The 25361-nt window shown below is 44.1% G+C and overlaps 1 protein-coding gene across 1 annotated transcript in view; it reads right to left on the reverse strand.

Moving 5' to 3' along the window:
• Window positions 1-517: 517 nt before the first annotated feature.
• The window catches only part of ADAMTS9 (ADAM metallopeptidase with thrombospondin type 1 motif 9), an 81006-nt gene continuing 56162 nt past the window's right edge, over window positions 518-25361 (reverse strand). Inside the window, exons 29-40 of the mRNA XM_008643627.2 lie at window positions 22323-22490; window positions 18035-18208; window positions 12788-12958; window positions 11059-11253; window positions 9252-9384; window positions 8920-9014; window positions 8673-8767; window positions 8445-8578; window positions 6966-7057; window positions 5479-5583; window positions 3392-3486; window positions 518-3093 (exon numbers count right to left, since the gene is read on the reverse strand). Of these exons, the coding sequence (XP_008641849.1) occupies window positions 3397-3486; window positions 5479-5583; window positions 6966-7057; window positions 8445-8578; window positions 8673-8767; window positions 8920-9014; window positions 9252-9384; window positions 11059-11253; window positions 12788-12958; window positions 18035-18208; window positions 22323-22490 (1452 nt within the window). The 3' untranslated portion in view covers window positions 518-3093; window positions 3392-3396. The remainder of the gene's footprint in view (window positions 3094-3391; window positions 3487-5478; window positions 5584-6965; window positions 7058-8444; window positions 8579-8672; window positions 8768-8919; window positions 9015-9251; window positions 9385-11058; window positions 11254-12787; window positions 12959-18034; window positions 18209-22322; window positions 22491-25361) is intronic.

Raw genomic sequence — 25361 nt, forward strand, 5'->3', positions numbered from 1 at the left:
TTTCTCCTGCCTGAATTTTCTCATATATTTGATATTATTTTCTCCAATTTAGAAAAGTTGATTTTTTTTTTCCACATTTCTTTCCATAGCACTTTCCATAAGTGGTATGGACCAGGCCCATTATCCCAGCTCACCCTTCAAAAACATTTGCAAAATGAACTGTTTATCTCCCTTATATCCTATGGCAAAGGATGTCCCTGGTCTTTGAAGGCAGCACCACCCAGTCACCAGACATATCTGAACAACGCATGGGGCACCTCTGAGATGTGCTTGTGTATATTTTGCACCTTGGGGCAGTCCTCTCTGGACAGAAATTTGGGAGCATCAGTCTCTCCAACCAGCAGGACATGAGTGGATGGTCATAGCCATTCTCCAAGGTGGTCCCTGGTCCACAGACTCCAACATCGATTTGGGGCAGGGCTCCATATAAGCAACGTTCTTCCCATCCCTGATTCCTTTGGCATGGGACAATCAAACAAGGAACCCAAACCTTGGAAATAAACACCAGCACAGAAAAGACTGTTTACCATTCAATGTATTATTCCCTAGTGTACAAAGTATTTTGCCTCTATAGTAGCACACACGTATTGAAATACGATGGCAAATGCAGCAAGACCATAAAGACATGTCTTACAGGTCTTTTCATTTCCTTTTGGGTATAAGCAGAAAGAAAAGAAACATTGTACAGGAAAGTCCTTGCAAAAAAAGACCCCAGTTTGTAGAAAAATAATGGCATTGATATACAAAACCCAGCGTTGTTTCCTGAACAAGGAATGTCTATTGTCTCTGGTCCTCAAAATCTGCTCTACTTAATGATGATCATTAAGGAACCACAGGATCCGTGCTCTGTCATTTTTTTCCCTTGTAGTTTATTTCATATTTTTTAGGTTTTTCTAGCTCTGTTAATAGCTGCTCTGAAACTATACGGTAGAAATGAATGCGTACAGGTCAAAATAGTATTTCTTTTTATAAATAGCCATTCACTTCATTAGAGAAAATATAATATGCCTGTACTTTCTAAGCACTGTTTCTTTCTAAAGTTCATAGTGCAATTTTCCCTTTTCCCCTACTATAGTTACACAAAAGCAATTATCATTAGAAAAATCACTATTCCATTATTACTCCTTTCTCTTTCTCCTTTTTTCTCTTTCTCTTTCCATTTTTCCCCTTTCCTTCACCAGCTCGTCAGCTGCTGGGCTGTAACACAGCCCTGCTTGCCTGTGAGATGTGTCCCAGCTGATAGGAATGCATCGATCCCCGATTGTCAGGCTGACAGGTTTCACTCTAAAGGCTGAACACAGCCCAGCACACACATGGGTTATGAATCCAGGGAACAGATCATTTATCACCATTGATCCAACTGTTTTGTAACAGACTGATTATACATCCTTTGGGGAGCTCTGTGAAAGACTCACACAAGATCCCAAGGTTGCATTTGGTAACTGCTTGCATCCAAAATGGAAAGAGTTATCCAGATAAGCCTCTCTGGTTTTCCAAACTGGTGGCAATTTTGTGCTGAAAAGCCTCCTTTCCTTGTACTTTGTGCCCTGGCTGCCCTGACATGTAAGGTGAACGGGCAGCATCCTCCTATCACTAAGTAAAGTTGTGGAGAAAGAGATAAGGGACATAGTCACAGACTACAACAATAATCCGGTCACATCACCCCCCTTCAATGTGCTACGAAGCTTGGTGAAAGAGCAGCGTGCTACCGGCTATATACAGGCAGGAGCCACCACACCTAAGGGAGATGGCTCCTCAGTTTGATTTAAAAAAAGCCAACAGTAAATGTCTGGTTGTACATGGGTATGAGGAGAGGCAAGGAGCACAGATGCCTTATCAGGAAGATCCGAAGCAACACAGAAGTAGGCGTAGAGCAGCTTGCTTTTGAAGGGGGGGCAGAATCATCTGTAGGTACAGAGTGATCTTGTTGAAAGGAGGCAGCAAAGCCTCCCTTTGCAGATGGTTGGGGAGTGAGTAGGAAGCTGGGGAAATGCTGCAAGTACCTGCAGTGGAGTCCCCTGGCCAAGAGAAGGGGTGGCTTGGCTGGGCGTGCTGTCCCCATCCCTGGGCGTGCTGTCCCCATGGTCCTCACCAGCCCCATGGGGTGGGAACACCACAGGGATGCTTTCAGCTGCACACTAGGATTTTGTAACAAAGTCTGTAAGAAACTACATCTCTTCTGAGCACACAGCCCAGGGAAACATATGGCCTGATCAGCCTGTCTGGGATGAGTTAATACCCTGCTTCCAGATGGAGTCAGGAAGCACAGTGGCACATGCAATTAGGAGACAAAGATACATTTTTTAAAAAAGTGAGTTCACTTCAGAACCCTAAGAAAAAGGGGCTTAAGCTGAAGATCCATCTACAGGAATTATCCTAAACCTGGGGTAGATCTTGACTGATTTGAATTCCCTGACAATTTTTCTGCTTTATTCCCTTCTTCAATGATAAAGGCACTGGATTAACTAAAACTACAGAGCATTAATAAATATCATGTTAGCACCAAACCAGTACTTTTAGCACTGGCTACAGAGGTCATGTGAAATTCAAAACATACCTAAAATATAAAGATTGCTAATGCAACTAGCACTGTATTCATTGTCATGTTTTCCTTGAGTGCTGTCAGCCTAATCCCTAAAAATAAAATTTTAAGCACATCTTGTCTATTTTCCTTGCATAAAGACAGATTGAAATGCCAAAAATACCCCTATGCAGATTGTGTAGCACCGTGGAGGGCCAAAGCAGCCCATAACGGAAGGAAAATTACTGATTGAAAGTAAACAACTGAATACAGTGACAATAAAGTATCACTTATCATAAAGCTACATATAATGTAGAGTACGCAAAATGCAGTGGTTTACGACTGCAGGATTTAACAATAAAAAATAAAAATAGTAAAAGCAGCCTTAATATAATGATTTTACATACAAAAATATTAAATCAAAATAAATAATCCCAAACATAAATATTAAACTGTACATTAGGAATATGTGATCTATATACACATATACACAGATATAAAAGTGGAAGGCAGAGGTATTGCATCACTATCCTTCATCCATCTCTCATCTCCACTGGCTGCTCCCAGACAACCTGAAAAAGACAGAAAAGGTGCACATTAGAGTCATCCTGGCCTCTGGAATATGTCACTAGAGAAACTGGCACAAGAGCAGGGAAAACGTGGGTGCCTGCAAGGTGGGAAGGTGTTTCCAGGCGACAGTGTGGTAACCATAAGGGTTACTGGGGGAGCAGGGGATCCCACCAGGATGCTCTGTGGGGTGGGTGGCTGTCACCAATGCACTCAATGTGTTTTTGCAAGGATGGCCTGATCTGCTCCTTCAGGGCATTTTGGGGAAGATTTTCCTTCATGCAGAAGCAGCTGGGGACTCACCATTGCTATAACACCTGAATGTCGAGGCCTGTTCCAGATGATGGAGTGCACTTCCCACAGTAACCACCACATCTTCCTACTACTTTGGTACCATCCTGCAGGCAAAATCAAAAATAACAGCTCAGTAAGAGCTCAGGAAATCCATGCTGCAGAAGGGCCAGATCTGGGTTACTTGAGCCAGGGTTTTTAATAGAAAATGGCTTGGAAAGAAAACAAATGACGCCTAAATCAATCTACAAAATCACCACTGTATTCAAATACACACAAATGTAATTCTCTTTAGTGCTACCAGGTCAGATTGTGGACACAAATAGGGAAGGGTAGTTTTGATTTATTAAATTGAAAGCTGCCCACAGAGAAGGCCATTTGGAGGATATCTCAAGGATATCTGCTTTCTCCACAGTGAATAACAGTAATGAGTAGAAAACTTGGCTCAAGTGAGAGCAAAACCACTCTGGGACAGTAACAACTCCTCAGCTCTGCCTGAGCATGGGAGGGGCATGGGAAGTGTATTTGCAGGCAATACCAGGAAACATCCACCTGGAAGGGAAAGTCCTGGAGTGGCTCCAGAGACAAGAGAGGAGGGAAAGTGATGGGGTGAGGTGATGCCACTTGCTGAGGTGCCAACCCTCTTCCCCATCCCACAGCCAGAAGGGGAAAATATGGAGTGGTCCTGAGGTCAACCTGGTCTCCAGGTGAGCCCAGCAAGCGGGCTGCAACTCTGGACTTGAGTCAGGAGATCAATGCCTCCATCTGGCCTTCCTTATCTCACTCTGCAGAGCCTTTCTCCTGTTGGTCATTACAATGGACAGACAGTCCTTGAGGGCAATTCAACCCTCTATTACCAGAAAACTGGACTTAAGCACACAACAAGCTTGCACAAAGCATTTATTTTTAAATGAGCTCCACCCTGCCCTTGACATTACTGATCTGTGACTGCAGCAGGCTGCTATCATCTCTTCTTGCTACACCATTCTTTCTTCTGCTCCTGCAGGCAGTTACACCCTTGGAACAGCACTTGACAGATGCCACCAGGTGATGGAGAATTTTTGAGCAGCCCTGCTCCTTAAAGTTTGTTTTAATTCTGCCAGCCATGATGTTCTCTGCAACCCCAAAGTTGACTTCTCTCCTTTCAGAAGGGAAGAATAGAAAAGCACCTGCTGGAACTGACAGACAGGGCCTGTGCTGGTCCTCTTCCACCTGTAGCATGGTCAGACCAGTAGCATCAATTCTCCTCTAAGAGCACCAGCACAGAGGAGACTCAGGCTCCCCAGAGCCAGGGAGACTGAAAGCAGTACAGGAGAGGATGTTTTGCAAATTGCTGTTTATTAAATGATTATGGTGACCTTCTTTGGAGAGTTTTAACCGGCAATTGGGATGACTCACATGAAGTAACAGCCAAAAAAGCAATTCTGGGTTTCTACAATTTCATAATATGACACAGGAGCAACAGAGTGAAGGCACACAGTGACTGCAGGAGGTGTTAACAGGCAAGCAAATCAAGCAGTACAAGTACAAATTTGGCTGTGATTGTGAAGGGCTGCCTGGCTTACCCTGAGGCTCCAGCCAGCAGAGCCACAGGCAGTGACAAGGGATGGTGCCCCTGCAGCACTCCGGTGACTTGAGACTCTCCCAAGGAGATAAAGCCAGACCAGACCAGCAGGAAGGTCCACATCCTCCACACTTTTTCACGATGTTTTGGGAACAATTCCTACTCAGGGGTCTGCCTGGCACCAGACCCTATCTGCAGGTCCAACCCTGCTCTGCAGTCCTGACTCTGTCCTGCTGCCCTTCTCTGTGATGCACACTTCATGCTGGACATCTCAGGCAACTAATTAAGGATATATCTGCCCCACAGCACTCAGTGCTCTCAGCTTCACAGTTAATCAGGCTCACTAATTAATTGCGACAACTCTGATCAAGTCAAACCCACCAGGGCCTCGCCCCACTACAATTACATGCAACACTTTAATGTAAGATGTTCATTTTTTTGTTAGTCTCTATTGGAAGATGTTGCCATGAATGACAATGTGGCGATTAAAAACTTCTGATGAGCAGGTATAGCCATAATTAAAGTTACAACTTACTGGGGATTTCTGAATTTCTGACACTGCATAATTCCCTTGTGAGAGCCACTTGGCTGTTCCCCTTAGGGACAGGCCTGTCCCGTACAGGTCTATGCTGAAGCGACCCTAAAAAACAAACATTTGGTTATCCCAAAATGCCGTGCTCCAGACTCCCAGCACACCACGGTGTCACTTTTCTAACAGGATCTTGGCAGCAATGTTTTCCTTGTTTTCTATTGCTCTGACCATGATTAACCCATTGTACAAATCACAGCATGGCTCACATTAGGAATTTCTTCTCCTTGGTGGCTGCAGAGAAGGAGGGGCTTCAGATTGCTTTTGAATTGCCTTTTTTCCCGGCTTTTCACTGCTTTACCCCGGTTTTGCACTGCTTCTTCTCTGCCGCCTGAGGGCATTGTTGGCTTTTCCATGGCAAACTGCAGAGCCTGACGTGCTCCAGCAGCTGGTGGGAAGGAACCTCAGGGTTGTGCTACAGCCACTGTGCTCCCTCCTCCACTGGAGAGGGCACACATAATTTCTTTAAAACATTTAATTCCACCCTCTCTCAAAATGCAAAAGATGGATGGAAAATTAAGGACTATGCCAGCATCCAATGCTCAACCCTCCAGCCCTCCCTTCACCCCCATGGCAGTCTCCAGTCCTGCCCATTTCTGCACTCACAGAGGGATCCTTTGGACACATCCCCAGGCTGACCCACAGCCCAGCATGGCTGTGCAGTACCAGATGGCTGTTAGCTTTGCCCCGTGCACTTGCTGCCTTGGGAATGCTGATTTTCTGTGAGGAGCAAACTGTCTGGGTCAGGTGGATGGTTATTAACATTTATGAGCATTCCTGAGGTAAGAAGTCAATTCCTAAGCCGCTGAGCTGTGCAGGAAAGTGTCAGCTCTGAAAGCAGGGAGGGAAGGAGATGGAGAGGTTTGCCCTCTGCTGTCTGCTGCTGTGACTCCCTGTTAATGCCCTTTGCCAATATGGCCCACCCAATACCTTGGACTATCCAAACAGATCACTTGTCCCCCAGCCCCACAAAAGGTAGGTGTGCTGGGAACATGCAGCAAGCCATCCCTCACACAGTGTCATTTGTCTCCTACAGACTTTCAAAAAGCATCTACTCCCTACTGCTCTCCCTGCCAAGCATTTCCACCAAGCCTTGTCATGGACTGATCCCCCTGCCTTCAACTATGCAAGCAAAACCCCATTCTTCCCCCCCAGCCTATTTCTTCTTCTTTTTCTCCTTTACTGAGGCCCTAGGGAATGTCTCTTAGCCAGCCACTGGCCTGATAACACGGAAAATGGAAATTATTTTCTTCACAGTCACAAAGGGAACTTTCTCCATCACTTTCTCCATCTTCACAAAGGGAAAAGTTTCAGATCACTGAGATAAGAATGTGCCACTTACTGAAATTGGGCTGCTTCGATCAGCAGTAATTAACAGAGGGCCTGAACATAACAAATGGCACCAATTCCTATTAAATGCTCTTGTCAAATACCTGCGGGCATTTGGCAGCACTGTAGCAGTCCCCAGCAGTGGCATAAGGGACAGGTCGTCCATCATGTGTCCGCGCAAACTGTAAATCAGTTGCTGTGGAGAAGAGTTGGTGAATAACAGAAAGAAAGATGCAGGGAGAGAGACAAAATAAATGTAAACATGCTCTTTGCTAATGTTTAAATTCACCAAAGCTGGCTTCCTACATTAATGTATGAAGTCAAGACTACTATACTTTTTAATATTAAATCTCCTGATTCATCCCACATGTGATTCCCAGCACATGAGCACTGAATTTAACAGGACACTTACACTCAGTATTTACAGCTCAGTTTAAATCCGTTGGTGATTTAGGAACAAGGTATAAATAACAAAACTTGAACCATTGACTTGGGGTTTATTTCTCTATCAAAAAATCCCCCACTTTCAAGAAGGCTACAGCACCTTCTAAATCTCTCTTTTAAACAAAGGCAAACAACATCTCTGCTCTCCTGGCTGCCCCAGCCCAGGGGTCAGGTTTTCAAAGGGAATTGGAGTATTTTGCTCTGGAGGGATCTGAAGTAACTGAGACTCATTTAGATGGGGATGTGAGATAGCTCCTGCCTGACAGAGGTAGGTGCCCAGCTCCTTTTTAAATTCAAAGGGATTTGGTATCAAATTCCTCGAGGGTGGTTCCTTTGAGATCTTTACCTAGGAGCTTTTACAGATTATTAGTAGCTTTTTACAGATTGATAGACTGGGAGGTCTTGAAAATTAAGTGATAAAAACCACTTGTCAGATAAAGAGTCGTTTTACAGGGAAGGATTTTGATTTGCTAAAAAGCCACTTAGCTATTTACTGAATGAACTCCCAACAATATGTTATTTTAAAACATTTGCTGGAAACTGATAGCAGTGGAGTCAGGGGGACTGAAACCATAACCTTATGGGATGCTACAGGGTCTCTGGTGGTGGGATGGGCTCCCAGCTGACAGGAATGACAAAAGAGACAGTGTTTGCTCTGCCAAGAGACTCGTCTGCTCTGGCCACTGGGAACAGCATCCCCACCCTGGTGGAGACCCCTGCACTAGGATCTCCTGACACCTCTCAGAGTAAAATGGAGGGGGAGTGGGGCAGCTCCTCCCTGGTTAGGCTTTGTGTCCGAGTCCATTCTGAAAAGAGGGGACCAAATGAAATAAAATAAAATTCTTCACAAAATACACTGGGCTGCTGGGAGCATGCAAATACTCACTCTGCAGAGCAGATACACCAGCAATTGCCTTAATATTTTCCTGTTTTACAGAGAAATAACATGAGGATCTCTGATGTACTTAAGTTGCAGTCTCCAAGTGTAAAGCAGCAAAGAGATGACCAAGTCTAAAAGCAGCTTTTAAAAGGAATTCTCAGGAATATTGTTCACTAGAGTACTACTGCCTGCTTGTAGTTACAGCTATATTTGTGTAAAATAAACATTTTTTTAATGGCAAGGCCCTGTTTTTACTCACTTATTATTTGCATAGTGTTCAGGTCCAGCCTTACTTTGCTGAAGGTGGAAAACCCAGCTGCTGTGTAATCTTTCCTACACTGGCAGTCTTCTCGTCTGCTCCCGTTATATGGACACTCAGTTGGGTTATGCAATCTAAATCAAAAGAAAACCCTTTCTACTCATGACTGGGAAATATTGCCATGGAAAACAAAAACACTGTGAGATTCATGATTACAGGATTTCTTACCTGTATCCATACACCTCTGAAAAATTCTCTGCATCCCCATTTACAAGGGTCACATATTCCTTTGGGCTGTCAGTCTGCATCCCAGAGCAATACACCTGAAAGAGAGAGGCAAGACTTGTGTCATGTGCAAAGGCAGCACAAAGACAACCAAAGGCAGAAAATCCAAGAGTGGAAGTGAAGACCACACGAAGGGTCCTCTTGAACCTTTAGAAAACCCATTAACTATCATTCTGTTGCTGAAATGCACCTTTAATGTCTTTCCTTTGACTTGCAGGAAATATTCACTATCTTCAGTGACACCTTTGAGATTTTTAATGTCTTTGCAACTCCTTGGTAATTCACCTGAAACAAAACAGAAATACTTGAACAACTGTACATCAAAATCTCTTTTGGAACACTGTGAGGCTTCCAAAGCATCAAAACATCTTTTTTTCTTTTTAAGAGGTTTCCCTGAAGTGCCTTAGCGCTTACTTGGATGGCTCCCAATGCTTGGAGATACTGCAGATCTCTACAAGTTTGATGGGAAAAGATGCTGAAGCCATGAGAACGGCAAAAGAAGGTGTAAATCTGCAGACTTACAGTCATGGACATTGTGGCATGTTCTCCTCTCTTCGGGTTTCAGGTCCACATGGCACAAGCTGCTGACCTGGTCATCGTTGGTCAAACACTGCACTGAGCGGTGCATGACCCCAACTCCACAGGTGACAGAGCACTGCGGGACACAAGACAGAGATTCCTATTCTATCTCAAGGGTTTCTGGGCTCCAGAAGAAAGAACAGAGACAGATGGTTTCCCTTGTATCAAGAAAAAGCAGCAAAGACTCCAATCCTGCGAAGTGTTCAAACACAGGCTTAATTTTAATCAAATGTGTAGTAGTCCCTTTGGTTATTAATCCCTTTCTTATTATCACTGATTACTTCAAGACTACCATATTTTGCTCAGCGTTTGCACACTTTGCTGGATGAGGTAGCTGGTTAAAGCGAACCATGTGTTCAAGTGAAATTGTTTATTTTTCACATTAGGAAGATTGTTGTTTTCTATGCCAATTGCACCAAAAAAAAAAGGAACCTCGAAATTTTCTCTCCCCTCACCTGCTGGAAAAATGGCTAAATCTGTGTACTTTGAAGGTCAACCTCAAACCACCTAGATCAAGGGCAATCCTAAGTCTGAAATTGCACAAGTTACTGGAGCTACAATGCAGGAGACCATCCAGCTACTGAGTGTGGGCTATGAGAAGTGGAACATCTTGCTCCCCACCCACAACTTGTTCTTTCAAGTACTCGAGAAATTAAAATCAGCTCTTTCTACAGCTACCAGGTTAGGCTATAAAGAAAATGAAGTTGCTCATCCATTTAGAATGATTAGTCTAAAGGAACACACCATGAAGAAGATGGTCTTCAATGGCTCATGGTATTCACAGCTTGGGCATTTACTCTTTATCAAGTCCAGTTCCATGAAACTTACCTAAAGCACTGAGTAGGACTCTCTCTGTCCATCAAAGGTGATGGCATTTTACATCAAATCCCTTTCAAAATCAGAGCTGACAAGGGTCATGGTACTTGGTAGTCACTGGGACATTCAGCAGCCCAAAGTGAGGAGAAAGGTCTTTCTGAAATAACTGCTCTTTGCAGTGAAGTTGGATTAATGAGTTGGGTATTTTGCACTGAAATTCTGAGGGAAAATACCAATTAATTGAGGCTGAGCTCTTTGCTGCAACTCCTCTGTGCTGACTCACACGGAGGATCTGAAGCTTCCTATGGGGCAGGAGGAACTTAGGTTTCAAATGGCTTTGCCAGCTACTGTGACAACTTCCACTATGTTTTACTTGGCTTGACACTCATTGCCTCATAAAGGTTTGACAAATTCCTACAAATGCCTGAGCTGGGTTAATAAATCAAGTTTATGGGAGAAACATCACATTTCAAAGAATGTCAGAAGCCCTAAGAAGTGAAATGTTATCACCTTAACTAAAATTTGATCTTGTAGTTCAGGCCCCAGAAGAGGCTCAACACAAATAACTTTAGGAGTAAGGCCAAGCTCTTTCCCCTGACCTATCCCAGCACAAGGCTTTCAAACCCTTGTTTTCTGCAATGACCCCACTCTCTGACTAAGCATTCAGCATGGCCACCAACACGGCCACAAATGCTGGCTACATCCCAATTTTCATGAATGACTCTACTTGTAGCTGCTGGGACTCCCCCATACAAAGGGGTTCAGTCTGAAGTATGGAGCCCTACACACACCAGGGCTGCTGCTGCACCAGAGTATCCCATGCATTAATTTAAGCAGCTCTAAAACATTCCCCTGCCAAACCTTCAGTCTGTGTCTAAAAAAATCCCAGGTTGTTCCAGCCTTTTTGGCTAAAAAAGAAGTTTGCCAAACTTACGCTTCCCCAGTTGCCGACGCGCCAGGAGGCCGAGATGGGGCACTCCCTGAGGTAGCAAGGCTGGATGTTGGGGGGCTGTGTGCCAGGACAGTTGACCATGTTCTGGTACCCGTACTCGTAGTGGTCCTTCCCGGTGTAAATCTCACTGCAGGACACGAGGCGCTGCCTGTATCCCTTCCCGCACGTGACGGAGCACTGTGGGCAGAGGAAATACCGGTGAGCACCACCTACTTCAGGAAGGCTGCCCAAAATGGGAGGGGAGGAAACCAGGCCTGTCAGCTTTTAACACAGGAAACTGCTTCAAGGGATCACGGGTATCTGTTTAAGCCAGTCATGAATATTGTAAGTGGCTACTACAAGTGGGCTGGTACCTGGCACTATCTTTGAGCACCCAGTTCCTCTCTGGGCTGTATCTACAGCTGCTCCAGGACTCCCTACTCTAGGCTGGCTCCTGGGCACCTATTATTTCTTCCCAAGTACAAAGAAAGGAGCAGAAGATCCTTGGGAACTCGGAAATGCCTCTATTATTTAGTTGTTTTGGTTTGGTGGTGTTCTTTCCCATGGGATACACAGAGATAGAAAATGGTCAAGGTTGACCCAGAATTGCAGGTACTTGCCAGCAACTGGAAGAATGAGAAATTTTTCATTGTAATTAGAGGATAAACAGCACTTCTGCCCTCCTCATCAAAGGGCTAAGTGGGACCTGGGGAGAGACAAGCTCTGGCTCTGTAAGCCCTCTCCACCTCTGTCTTCATGGGCCTGAGTGCTCCCAAGTGGTCTCCCAGGCATTGGGTGTGGGTAGACGGTGCCTGGGAGACCACCTGGGAGCAGCCAGCCTGACAGGCACCTCAATATTTCTCTTAAGAAACCACCCAGGAGACCAAGCTGCTCTGAGATACTCTCATGTCTCCATGTTTCTCCCTCCTTGCACTGTCTCAGGTGGCTTGTCTCTCCTCCCCCTCAGCTCCGGCATGTTTTCTTTTTTCCCTTTCTTGTTCTTTCTTTTTAATCAGTGCTGTGTCCGCAGCTGCCTCGTCATTTCCCTCTGTTGTTTCTCCAACTGAAAAGTAACCTTCACCGGCTGCAGAAGGACATAGGCTGAGATTAGCCTGGGTCCTCCTGCATGTGGCACCAGCCACAAGGAAAACTCATCTCTTTTCCTTGCCAAGCCCTCTCTGTGTGAGGGTGAATGTCCTGCCCTCTCAGCTGTGAGGGTGAATGTCTCGCATTCCCTCACTCTGGGTCCTTGCCCCTGCAAAGACACCACTGAGGAAGGATGTCCCCTGTGGTCACATCCAGGCTTGCCTTTCCCCCATGATGCTCACCTGGACCCTTATGCAATTCACAGGGCCCCAGAGCCCCCCAGGAGTGGATGGGACTAAAACCAAATAAATAAATAAATGAAATAAACCAGCAGAAAACCAAAGAGGGTGCCTGCTGAATGCACTGTGCTTTGAAAGAAAATTGCCTCCAGATAATATTAGCTAGGACTCTGAGCACACTGCTTTTAGTCTTTAATATCCTGGTTGTCTCCCACAGTGCTGCTCCTTTCTATCCAACAGGGAGACTGTTGGATAGAAAACAAAAATACAAAAATAAACCAAAAAATAATAATTAAAGCCCACAGCGCTGCCCTGCCTCTGTTGATCTGGGTCGCAATACCTCAGCAAGGGCAGTGCCGAGAGGAGGAGAGCATGGCATTGGTGCAAGGATGGGGATGGGGACTCACCTCCGACCACTCTCCCGTGATCCAGATGTACTCGCAGGGGGGCAGCCTGCAGCTCTCCATCTCGGGGGGGCGCCTGCTGGCGTCGCAGTAGCCACTGTTCTGCAGCTGCTTGTTTTCATCCACACAGAACACCCTGCGGAACCGGGACGCCTCCCCGCACGTCTTCGTGCACTGTGTGTAAGAAACAATGGCTCATGCAACCCCTGAGGGACTCCAGTGAATGAATCTGCATCCAGCTTGAGTCCTCCTCCCAGCAACCCCTGTAAGCTGTCACTGGTACCACCTGGGAGAAAATTTTTGACTAGGACCCTGCTGTGCCAGATGCTGCTGCCTTTGACAAACTGCTCCTGACCTCTAGAGGTACTAACCCAAATCCACAGGAGAGAGGAGAAACCAAGGTAGTACGTACTGGGATGGGGCAGATGTGGAGTCCAGCTGTGATGGGATCAAGAGATGCAGCATTGGGCATGCTGGGTCAGGAGATAGGGCAAGGGGAGAAGAAAGGGGCCAACCCCCATTATTTCAGCCCCTAGTAAATATGACTGTTTGGAGAACAACTACTCAGCCACCCCCTTGCAAAAATCACACTGCTGCACCTCTGGCTATGGCTGGTGTGGGGGGAGCCCCTTCCCCACCTCTCTGCCCTGGTGTGGGGGCACATAGAATCATAACAGAATAGTTTGGGTTGAAAAAGACCTCAGAGATCATCTAATTCCAACCGCCTGCCATGGGCAGGGACACCTCCCACTAGGCCAGGTTGCTCAGAGCTTCACCCAGCCTGGCCTTGAACACAACTTTGTCTCTGCAGTGGAGACAGCCCTGAAGGTTTATTCTCTTTTAAACACTGCCCTGCCTGATATTAAGAGCAACCCGTGCCAGCCAAGTACAACTGCTCCCCAGGGCCTTTTAGAGACTTTAAGGACTCAGTTCTTCCTCTGCTTGTCTTGGAAAAACCAGCCGGACTGTGAGGCTGTGTTCCTGGGAGTGATACTGTCCTTGGAAAGCATCTTAGAAAAAACACATATAAAACAAAATAAATCAGCATAGAGCAGGTGCCTAGTAAAACCCTATTTTCTTTAAGCTATTGCCTGTAATGGACTTCTAACATTTTCAACTAACTGGATTAACAAGGAGAAAAATGCATGAAAATAATAATTTTATAGAACATGTAGGAAATGTCTTCCCCTTAAGGAAAGGGATAAAACATCCAACCAGACCATCCCTATCTGTACAGAAACACCATTTGAAGTCACCTAGGCTTGTAACACTGTGCCAGTTTTAGAGTCCCACCCTCCAAACATCATTTCCAGCCTCCCTGAGGCAGCTCCTGTTCTCCTGGCTGGCCCACAATTAGCAAGATCTTAGTGGGTTCAGCTAATTGCAAGATAGAGGCACTGTCATGGCCCTGTTTCTGTAATTAGCTGTCAGAATCAGGATTGTAAATTATTTGAGAATACTGAAAAATCAGATCAGTCTGTGGCAGCAGCAGCAAACCTGGAGAGCAGCAGTGAGCACAACATCATGTTGGGTGTAAATATTTAGAACTGGGACAAAGTGGAAAGGGATGGGGAAGGAGAGGCAGCTCCACAAAGCAGCATTTATTCCAAAGGAATAACTTAGGAGCTCTTAGGCAACAGTCAACATTGCAAAATCTGCAGTCTGCCAGAAGACCCCAGGGGCTTTGTGTGCTTTCAACCTTATTTACTCTCTTGCTTTGAGTCCTTGGAGTGGAAGCTCCTTTCTTGGTCTGTGCTGAAACATGGCGATCCTACAGGGGCTGGAGGAATTTGCTGGAGTGTGATTTCCCCAGAAAGCAAACAAAGTGAGCTACATTTGCTCATCTCTGATTATCTCCCTATTACATAAGTAAAAACTGAAAGGGGGTCATTGTGTGTGAATATGGCTCCACTAGAGCTCCATCATCATGGAGCTTCCCTGATAGCTCTCCAGGCACTTTTGGGGCAGCCTGAACCCTGACCTTCCTGCTCCTCCCTAATGAGGGACTCTCCAGCACAGTGGGAGTGGGGTCACAGGATGCTCAAAGCTTCCCTCCTCTCTGGTTTGGCATTTTCCAGCCCAGAAAGAGGTCAGCAATACAGGGTAAATTGTTCCATGGTCCCTCACAGCCAAAGGAGGCACCTTGAAAGTAGTGGGAAGGACCAAGCCTGATTTTGCCTCCCCTCCTTAATGTATATTTCAGACTAAATTTACAAAATACATTGGCTCATGCTTCACTTTAAGAGCATGAGCCATCTCTATGCCATCAAGGCATCTTCTGACATTGGCAGTGAAGAGCTATCACATCAAAAGCCCATCCTCGTTTGAAGTCATCACTTGCTGATGAGAGACTGACACTCCCAAGCACAGGCCAGCCTGATTTGGGTTTGTCTGCAAGTAACAGTTGTGTGGCCAAATAAACATGAGCCAGCTCTGTGCATTTTGTCATTGTCAGAAATTGAAAGTTTGATTACTTGTATTTTTAGGGGTAACTGACAATTAAAATAATCCCACTGAAATATTAAATGTGGCTCAAAGACAGTGAGACCATCATAAACTAAGTCAAAGAGAAACACTGCAGAGATTCCAATCAGCCACCCCAATTCTACATGAATAATAAAACATTATTCATGTAGAAAGCAGATAGTTTAGCCAGGCTATTTTTCCTTTTGATGCAGTGACAGATTTTGCATGAAATCTCATGTTCAAGACTGACTTAAATCTCACACAAAACAGTGGGGCCAGGCTATAACAGCTATTGATAGCAAAATCTGAAAAACAGATCAGGCATTTGAAAATATTTGTCTCTTTTGCCTCATTTCCCAAATTTTGAACTTTTTTCCTGGCAGTTCAAATTAAGGACCATTTCAAGTGCTTCTGAAACTGTTTTGGAAGAACAATAACAACAATTAAAATAACCCCAAAGGCATTGCTTTGCAAAAGCATTAATTGTTTTCTTCTTTTTTTAAAAAATAACAATCTGACACAGAGATTAAATGTACCCCCTGTGCCATGAACACTTAAAACATGCCTTGGGTAACTCTGTAATTCAAATCAGGCAAGGATGGCACAATTTACCCCCAAAAGGCAAATGTCAAAGATTGAGGAGTTGCATGGCAGCTTCCAGAGCTGTGTGCATTGTCCTTCCACAGAGGCTCATATTAAATAAAAAACCCCTTCTTTCTCCCAGTTTTCCTTCTTAGTTTGTGACGCCGGTCTGAGTTTTATTTTGACATTAGTGAGGCTTTCTATTGACTTCCTTCTCCCTGGTGAGGGCACTGAGAACAGGTGATTAATGGTGATACACCAACAGAGCAATAAATGGTTTCCAGTAAGTTTCATATTCCTTCTCATTGTCAAGACCAACACTTTTTTTCTAAACAACAACAACAAAAAGGAACAATTAAAAAACCCCAAACCCTCTTGACAGATTCCCTTTAAAGATAAGAAATCAAGAACAAGACAGCACTGGGATGTTATGTACATCCTGCCATCCATGTCAATTAGGGTTCATTGCTGCTCCCTGCTCAGAGAATACCAATGCAACCTGTGCCTCCTCAGGGAGAGGGCCCATGGCTGGGGAGGAGGTGCTACTCCTTTTGTTCACTGTGTAAACCAGAACAAAATAAGAAATGCTTGGAAGAAATGCTTGGAGTCAGCCAAAGGGACAAGCTCACATTGGGCAGCTCCTGCATTTTCCTGTTCATGGTTACTTAAGAGTACTTATGAGGGTGAGGAAACCTCCAGTCCATCCCCCCAGTAAAGCTCCCTTGGAGAAAAAAAAATCTCCATAATATGTTCAAAATTTCCCCAGTGCAATGGGGAGTCCTGGAAAACTTCAGAAGAACATCAGTATTCATATCCCATCAAGGGCTTGGAAGGGTGGAGACAGGCGCCTCACCAAACTGGTTCAGGAAGTTGCAAAAATAAGGGAGAGAGGGCAAAATTCAGTTGAAAGTTGGACTTGATGATCTTGGAGGTCTTTTCCAACTTAATGATTCTAAGATTCTATGAAAGGATGGAGCACGAGCTATTTCTTTTCAGGGCTGATTACACCACTAGGTAAGGACTGCCACTACATGCTGTTTGGTGATCTACTTTGCTGCCTTTAAATTTATTAGCTGAAGAAATTAATAGGCTCTGTAAAACCTAAAGTTCATTGCAAGGAGTCTGCTGGAGCCCCCTCAGCCATTCCTACATTTCCTGTTCTGGCTGGGATGTTTCCATCAGGTATCACTGTGTGACCAGATCAGCTTTGCCTCCTGCTGCTTCCCATCACACCTCCCTGTGTACTGGGAAGCAGCTGGGAAAGGGCACAGCCCCCCCTGGCCTCCTACACTCGTGGCTGGGTTACATAGTATTATAAACCCAACTTCCCAGCACTGCTGAGGTTGGGGAAAATGAAGCTAAACTTGTGTGCCCTGTTTCTGTCAGGCTGAGATAACGCATGCAGGGGCTAAAAATAGAAAAAAAATCAGAATGAAAAGAATAATTGTGGTGTCTGGTCTGAACTGTCTCTGCCAAAACCTTCTGTGCACTTGAAGGCTGACATAGCAGCCTCCTGGCAGTGCACAGGAGGGCTCCTCCTGCTCTGAGTCCCCTCGTCCTCCTACGACCCACCAGTCTTGAGGGCACCCACTGCCCACACTGCAGGAGAGATGGAGTCACTCCCTGAACCACTGAAGCAGCAGCTGTATCCCCAGCTCCAGCCTCAGGAGCTGTTTTTGATGGGGACTGATCCTGGTCACTCAGAAAAGCATCATCTCCCATGGAAGACTTGATGTCAGCACTACTCCTGGCTTGATAAAAGAGCAAAGACCGGGGGCTCAGTGAAAGGATAGGGATGTCAGCTGGAGCAAGGGTAATGGGGCAGGAAAGAGGGAATTACCACTGCTCCCTAATTCCTCCAGGCACGGGGCTCAGGCTGGAGCAGCGCGGCAGGGCTCTGTCTCCTGGAAGAGACCCAAATCCTCCCTACCCAAAACCTGCTCAGTATTTGCATAGGTCCCAGCCAAACACAGGGCAGCACGAAGCAATAAATTAACCCTACAGAGGCATTTCTCGGCTCTCCCTTCCAGCCAGCACGCATGAGCCTTCCCTCTGCCTCTTTTTCTTTTGTCAATCCCAGGTTGCAACCCCAACACCCCGACCCTCTGGCAGCGCTCCCCGGCCTCAGCATCCAGCATCATCCCACGCCTGAGAGCACAGAAGCCGATGACCCCAGGGCCGGGTGGAGGGGGTCCTGCTTACCGGCTGCCATTCTCCGGCTGCCCAGAGGTGCGTGGGGCACGCGGGGAGGTGACAGTCCCGCTGCGGAGCTGGCCGGCTGGCCGGGTCACACTCGGCCTCCTCGGCTGCCTTCGGGGTGCCGCTGTGGCACTGCACAGAGCGGCGCTGGACGCCCCGGCCGCAGGACACAGAGCACTGCAGGAAGGGACAGAAGGTGAGTGGAGCTCCCCGTGACACTCACCAAGGTAAGTTCAGGGGGTTCACTCTCTGCTCTGAGCTCCGTGGCATCGATAGCGATGCTCTATCAAACTTCCAGGTGTGGCTTTTCATTGTGCAAGGGAAAACGATGAATCTGAAGCCAGCGGGAATTTTTGCCGTTGGCTTCAGTGAGGTCAGGACTTCCCAGACAGGATTTTTATTGCAAAATCTCATTTTATTGCCAAATAGCGGCACTGCTAAACCACCCTGACACCCCAGAGGTGGCTGGGCTCTGAGCATTGCTCTGAGTATTGCTTCTAAGGCACAGGTTCAGAAAAATCATAGTTCAAAATACATCAAATGCCATAGAATGGGCTTTAATGAAAAGCAAACTTGGATTGTGTAGAAGAAAGTATGTAGCTGTAGAGAGAGAAAGGTGTGATATAGCTGGGATTTCTTTCAGCATGCATTTAAATGTGCACATGCACCAAGGGAGGGAATACAGTTAGTTTGTGAAAACAAATGTCTTTTTAAAATTAACTGCATTTCACATTTCCTTCATTACACTGTGGGCACATTTCTCCCAACTTCAAGGCGCAGCAACAAATGCCTGAATTTCTCTGTTTCTCATACATCTTTAAATTATTATCTGTACTGCAAAACTCTTAACAGCTTATTTTTTCTTTCATGCAACATTTCTTAGTGTCGTGATTACACACAAATATGTTTAGCAGTACTTAATATTTCTCTGGTACAGATTCCTTCTGGCTAGACCTTAAAGTATACTATACAGATTTGGAATTAAGAGAATCTGCATTTATAGAAGAAAGTGCATAAAAATTAAAGGCATGTATTGAAAACCCACCTGAATTAACAACTAATATTAGTTACTTTTAACTAATATTACTTATTAATATATCAGAAACTAAGAAAATAAGTTCACAGTCTGTTATTGCAACACCCATTAAAACGAGCCTTCATATGGCAGGGAATTGTGGTGCCTAATGGGGAAGCAATTCCCTCTTCTGTAGAGTATTTCTCCATAATGCTCTTTGCTTTACTATCCAAATGCCCCATAAAGCCAAGAGAACCAGAGAAAAGCTGACTGTGAATATTCAACTGGCTTCAGATATTAAGAGGGTGGGAGCATTTTTGTGTAGCTTTTGAAAGCAGCAGTGAGATTTCTGTCACTGGTGCTGCAAATGCTTCCCATGTGCTGCTGCTTCCCTGGGATTAACAGTGCTCTTTGTCCTACACATTCCATAGAGGACTCTTAAATTGCATAAAGGCACAAACTTGGAGAAACATATACACCAGGATGCCTACCATGCTCTAAGATATCTTTTGGGTTCCATTTATCACCAACATAAAGAGCCCGGGTATGGATAAAAGAGCACAAGTGACACCATGGCTTTTTCATGGGGGGCTGCACTGTGTGTGACACATGGGTTTGGGGAGAGGATGGTCCCTGGGCTGTACCAGAAGCTCTACCTGATGCTCTACTTGTTTTTTTAGATAGGGCTGCGTTTCAGCCTGCAGTTGAAGTATGCAAATACCAGACAGCAGAACAAATATTGGTATTTTTGTTAAATGAAAGGTAAATGGCCATAATTGACACCACTTAGGAGAAGCAAACACATTAAATCTGACATTTAGTGCAGACATAAGCGCATTTAAAACTTGGAGAAAAAGTCTTTTTTCTTCCCTTTTGATTATTACAGATATCTCAAAAATGCTTTGCTGCAGGGAAGTGGGTTCATAACAACCTAGAAAAGAATTCATCACCCTCTAAATACAAAATATCCAAAGAGAAAAAACCTAGGAGTGGAGCACGAGCACAGCCAGTGTCCAACTGAGACTGGTTTTAAACCATTCCTGTGTTCTTTAATCTTAATTTTTTGAGTAATTCCTTTTCCAGGAGGCAAAAACCCCCAACACCTAAAGGTGTATGCAATGGGTCCTGTGCATATATAGTGACACCAAGATGCACTTTTATGGGAAAACTTCGCCTTATTTCTCATGCAGACTTTTGCTGGTTTATTCAGGAAAAAAAGTAGCCAGCTCACAGCAGCTCAGCCTTGGTATTAACTTTCTGAGGCAATTAGACCTTCAGAAAGTTTGGGTTTTTTTGGATAATATCTAAGTGGAAACGGATCATGGTTCCTATTTGCAACAGTGGCACTGGTGATAGGGAAAGTCACACAGAGTTTTTGTGCCCAATTTATACCCTGATCTACTGTGTATTCAGAGCACCAAACTCCTGTCTGCTTCATGCTCTTAATGAGAAGTTCAGCACCTAAATCCAGCTTGGCTCCAAGGCATTAAATCTCTGGCAAAGCCCTGAACACCCCTTACAAGGGATTCAGGGCCAGAACTCCAAACGTTTTGACAGCCCCAACTCTTCATCTGTCACAGGCAAAAAAATGCTGCCAGCACCAGTGAGGCTCAGAGATCCATGTCACAGCATTTCACAGGGCTTTAAAAAGCCCAATTTGATATTGTAGCATGTGTTTCTACCCCTTTCTCTTCTCTAAGCAAGATGCTGGCTGGCTGAGCACATCCAGCATCAGGAACCTGGGCTGAGCAGCTACTCCTGGAAAAGCCTATTCTTAGCATTACCATTAGCATACAAATATTTCTTAATTGCCCAGTAATAAGAGATTACTTCAGACCATAAATCACCTCATCCTCCTATTAACTCGGGTTCCTTTCTCTAAATATAATCATAAAATCAACACCCCTTATGCAGTGGAAAGCTGGGAATTTTAAACCACTTACTTTCATCAATTAATATTAGTGTATTTTAATACAGCTGACAGACCATCATGTTTACAATTATTAACTGTAAAAAACTGCTTTTGGGAGCAGTCATTTAAAATAAGGTGCAAACTGGATATCACAAGACTGTCTAATGGCCTGGTGTTTCATTTCAGTCTGGCTCCTGTATAAAATTTCAGTTTCAGTCCTGAAGGTAATAAAAGTAATAATATTGACTTAATTTCCAATATGGGAGCAGTACTGTGGATTTCACAGGCTGGATGCTCCCATCCTCAAGTAAAGAACCCAGACCTCAGTAACTGAACCTCCATGGTGAATGAACACTAAGTTCTTTACCCACATAATGGCAAATACTCCTTTCCTGTGAATCCAGTAAGGATCAAGAAAACCCAACTAATACAAGTCTGAAAATAATCATAGAACATTAATGGGTTTATTGTCCTTTTTATTAGTGGACATTAATCAACAGCATGCTGTCCTAGTCCTACCATTTGCATGTGTGCCTGTAGCAATGTTAATGGTTTGTCTTTCAGGGAACTCGAATACAGCAAGAATGGGTGTTTTGTACCTAAATTTGAAAAATAGAGTGCATGGGAACATGGTGTTTTACAAGTTAACAGTTCATTTAGTCTGGGATTTTCAATAATTCCGCTGATTAGCATGCTAATGAGGTAGAGGGAAAAGCAAGGTTCAGAGTTAAAAATGTGATGAAACAGATTCAAGGTGATGGCAAAGACATTATTTTCAGGAAAACAAGGATTCAAGGTATGCTTTCAGAAGGCAAGAAGTTTAAGTCCTTTCTCATTTCCAGCAGCCTCTGCTCTCTGCATCACTGTCTGACTTTTTAATGAGCGAAAATCAAGCAACGAGTTTGTTAAGAAAGAAAGGGAGTGAAAAACAGTTTTAATGAACAATTCTGATTATTTTTTAGGCTTTCCCAGGAAGATGATAATAAATTTAGTTTCAGATTTCCCAAAACTAAGGAAGCTTCTACTTGAGATATGATATTTAAATTATATTAAAAACATGAATAAATAGTACATTCTCTTTAATATTATATACTAATGATGTTTCTAGTAGAAACTTAAAATATACCACAAGGAATTTACTTCCAGATAGACACTAAAAGCAAGCTGCCATGTTTTCAGCTGGTACAATTCTGTGTTGCTCTACTGCTGTCCATGAAGCTACACTGTTTTACACCAGGATCTGGCCCAAAAACTTTTATCCCTGAATAATTCCTGAGGAAAGAAGTGATTGGAAAACCAGGCTCTAACCAATTTGATGGAGGAAGAATACCAAAAGGTGCAAAAAGGTACACAGCATGTCTCACCTGTCCCCAGTCTCCTGCTTTCCACTTCGGACATCTGCCCCCTCTGCATTTCTTTTGCACGTTGGGCTTAGCAAGGTGTTTACAATACTCTTCTTCTACATGCCTCCCTTCCTCTGACAAACAGTACACACTGCGGTGCTTTTGGCCTCTTCCACAGGAGACAGAACACTGTAAAAATGAAGTAACAACAGATCAGTTTTCACACTCATACAGGGGCCATGGATACCCAGGGCAGTTTCTTTCAGCTGGACCAAAAGCACCTCCCCAGGTCCCTGGGAGGCTACACAAAGCTTGAGGTGAGTGCAGACACTTAATAGTGCATGATATTCTTGGTCAAAGCCCCCAAAATGCCAGTATCAAAATAGAGAAAACAGCTGACATTCAGCAGGGATAACAAGGCTGGATTCCTGCCATTGCTGTAGTGGTTTCAAAGGAGCAGAGTCATCTTAAAGGGATCAAGGCAGGAGCCCTCAGTATCTACTTAGAAGAACTTGAAAGGAGCCATTTCCATTTACCTTGGTACAAAGGGATGTCACATATTGGTAAATCAGGAGGGTAAAGTGTGCTCTGCACCTTCACAGAGGGAAATAAGTGAACAAAGGACAAGGCAGAAAAGTGCAGTATTTCCATGTCCTTGGTACAAAGGCTTGTGTTTGTTTCATCAGTGTAGTCTGACTTTTCTTTTTTTTTTTCCTCACTAAACAGACTGAAACCAGGACATGCTCATCCTTAAGATTTATGCATTTTGAAAACAACTCAGAAGGTGGCAAGGCGGCAGAGCCTGGAGAATCAAAGCAAAAAGCAAACCAGCAGGTATGTTAGCTGCAAGCTTTGTAGTGAAGCAACTAATTTCAACCTCCCTCTGCAGGTTCACTGAACTTTTTCAAATGTGACCACTTCTGGCATGCAAACCCCAAGCAACTTCACTTTGATTTCAGATTAGTCTCCTCCAAAGATTTAGGAATGAAAGGGGTCTGGAATCACGACATGAATTTAATATGACAGTTTCGTGTAGAACAAGCCTCTTACTCAGCATGATGCACCCAGAGACTCAACTTCTATTTCTTCATTACATGCTACGTCATAAACATACTGCTTTAATCCTTGAGTGCAAACACACTGTTTTAACCATCTCTCCATATAAAATGTTCTGCTTTCTTTTCAGAATAGAGAAAACATGCAGAAATGAGGCTTTCACTTTCATTTTGAATCCACTCCATCAGTATATTTCCCAAGAAATATATTACAGCTCAAGCTCTTCCCAGCCTATAAATACATTTGAAACCTGAAAAATTTATATATATATAGCAGCTCTGGAAGATTCACTAGAATAGAAATTGGCCTCCAGTATTGACACCTGTGATTATTTTATATTACAGCCCTCCTTAGAGCTCATTCAGCCCACAAAGAACCAGCGAGAGAGCAGTAACTTGTTTCTAAATAGAAAAGTTCAGACCAATGTGGAGAGAAATGGATGTAGCTTCTAAAATCAGACATTGATGCTTAAAAGCCTGTATAAATGATGCCCTGGAAAAGGTTGTTTTCCCGCTGCAAGAGTGTTACAGATTGAAAAAAGATCACTGAGGTCCTGTGTGACCAACAGGTTTACGAGCCACTAATGATGCTCCTCTGAGAGGCTGAGCAGGGACAGCTGCCTCTGAGTTCTCCTGAGCCCACATCCAATTTGAAGATAGGCCAAAGAACCCAACAAGCAACATGCAACCTTGCACTGAAAAACGGAGGAAATGCTGTCCCTCGCAATAAAACAGAACTTTCACGAGTTACCCAGATCCATAAATGTCACGTCTTTTCTTTAGTATCAACAGAAGAAAGATCAAGCTAATGTTATCCTATTTTATAAGCCTTCAAATTTCATCAGAAGTTAATTTTTTCATTCTGTCTACTTCTCTCCCCAGGCAACAAACGTCAGCAGCAAGACAGAAATGTTACATCCTACAAAACCCAGTTGTAAACTTCTAATATTTTCATCCATTTATTGTTTTGGACTAAACACCAATACTGATATTTAAGCAAAAATTCAAGTGTTCCTTGGTAAATGCTCTCCATGCAGGTTATGCTACTGTACTGTGACAGCTAAAGAGTAAATTGATCAGGACTCTCTCATGCCCCACATCCCGAGCTGGTACAGCTCAGACAATCCTTAATTAAAAAAAATACATTGGATCCCACTACTTATCCAAAAGTAAGACTAACCACACTGTGCAACAATGCAAGCACCTTTCTGGGGACCTGAGGGTAGTTGATAAATACTTGATCTCACAAACAATTTGGTACTAGTTATTTCCAAAATTATTATTCCTCTTCTACAAAATGCTTAACTTTGGCATGGAGCCTGATTCTGACATTTATCTTGTGATCCCATGATCAAACAAGTCTGTGTGCAAACCTCGGTGCACTCAGAGGTTGAGGCATAATTTGCTTAATTTTGTTAATACTTAAATGTAATTCCCAAGATGCTGGAATTAATCATTTCTATGTCTGCCTTTAATATAAATCAAAGTTAGGCAGCTGTGCATTTGCAGATCTAAACCACCCATTTGCTTTCGTGCACATTTGAGTTATGATCTCATTTGCACCGACAGAAAAGAAAGGTTGGATAATCTAATGTAACTAAGTATCAGAGACTGAAAATTCCTTTGCAAAGAGTCTACTTAATAACTGCCTTCTAATTCATTTCAGGTATTCAACTTTTATCTGGCACATAGATTTTAAGCATATGTGAGCCACATGCAAAGCATAATTTAATAGTGGGCTGCATCTCAATGCCATGTGTCAGGGAAATGCCACACCCAACTACCACCATCAGTCTCATCATTTATTTTGGACCCTGGAGAAACTTTGCATTCCATTAAAAGAATTCTTCATGGCTGCAAATGCTGCTTGCTTATAGTACCTACCAATAACAGTACCACAATGAGGTAAGCTTTGACATTGCCCTCCTCAAAACATTTGATAAAATCACTGTCTTCACATTCCTCCTTTTCTTGACTTCTTTCCTTTCCCACACCCCCCCCCCCC

The sequence above is a fragment of the Corvus brachyrhynchos genome, unplaced genomic scaffold (genome assembly GCF_000691975.1).
Source record: "Corvus brachyrhynchos isolate BGI_N302 unplaced genomic scaffold, ASM69197v1 scaffold91, whole genome shotgun sequence".
NCBI classification, from domain to species: Eukaryota; Metazoa; Chordata; class Aves; order Passeriformes; family Corvidae; genus Corvus; species Corvus brachyrhynchos.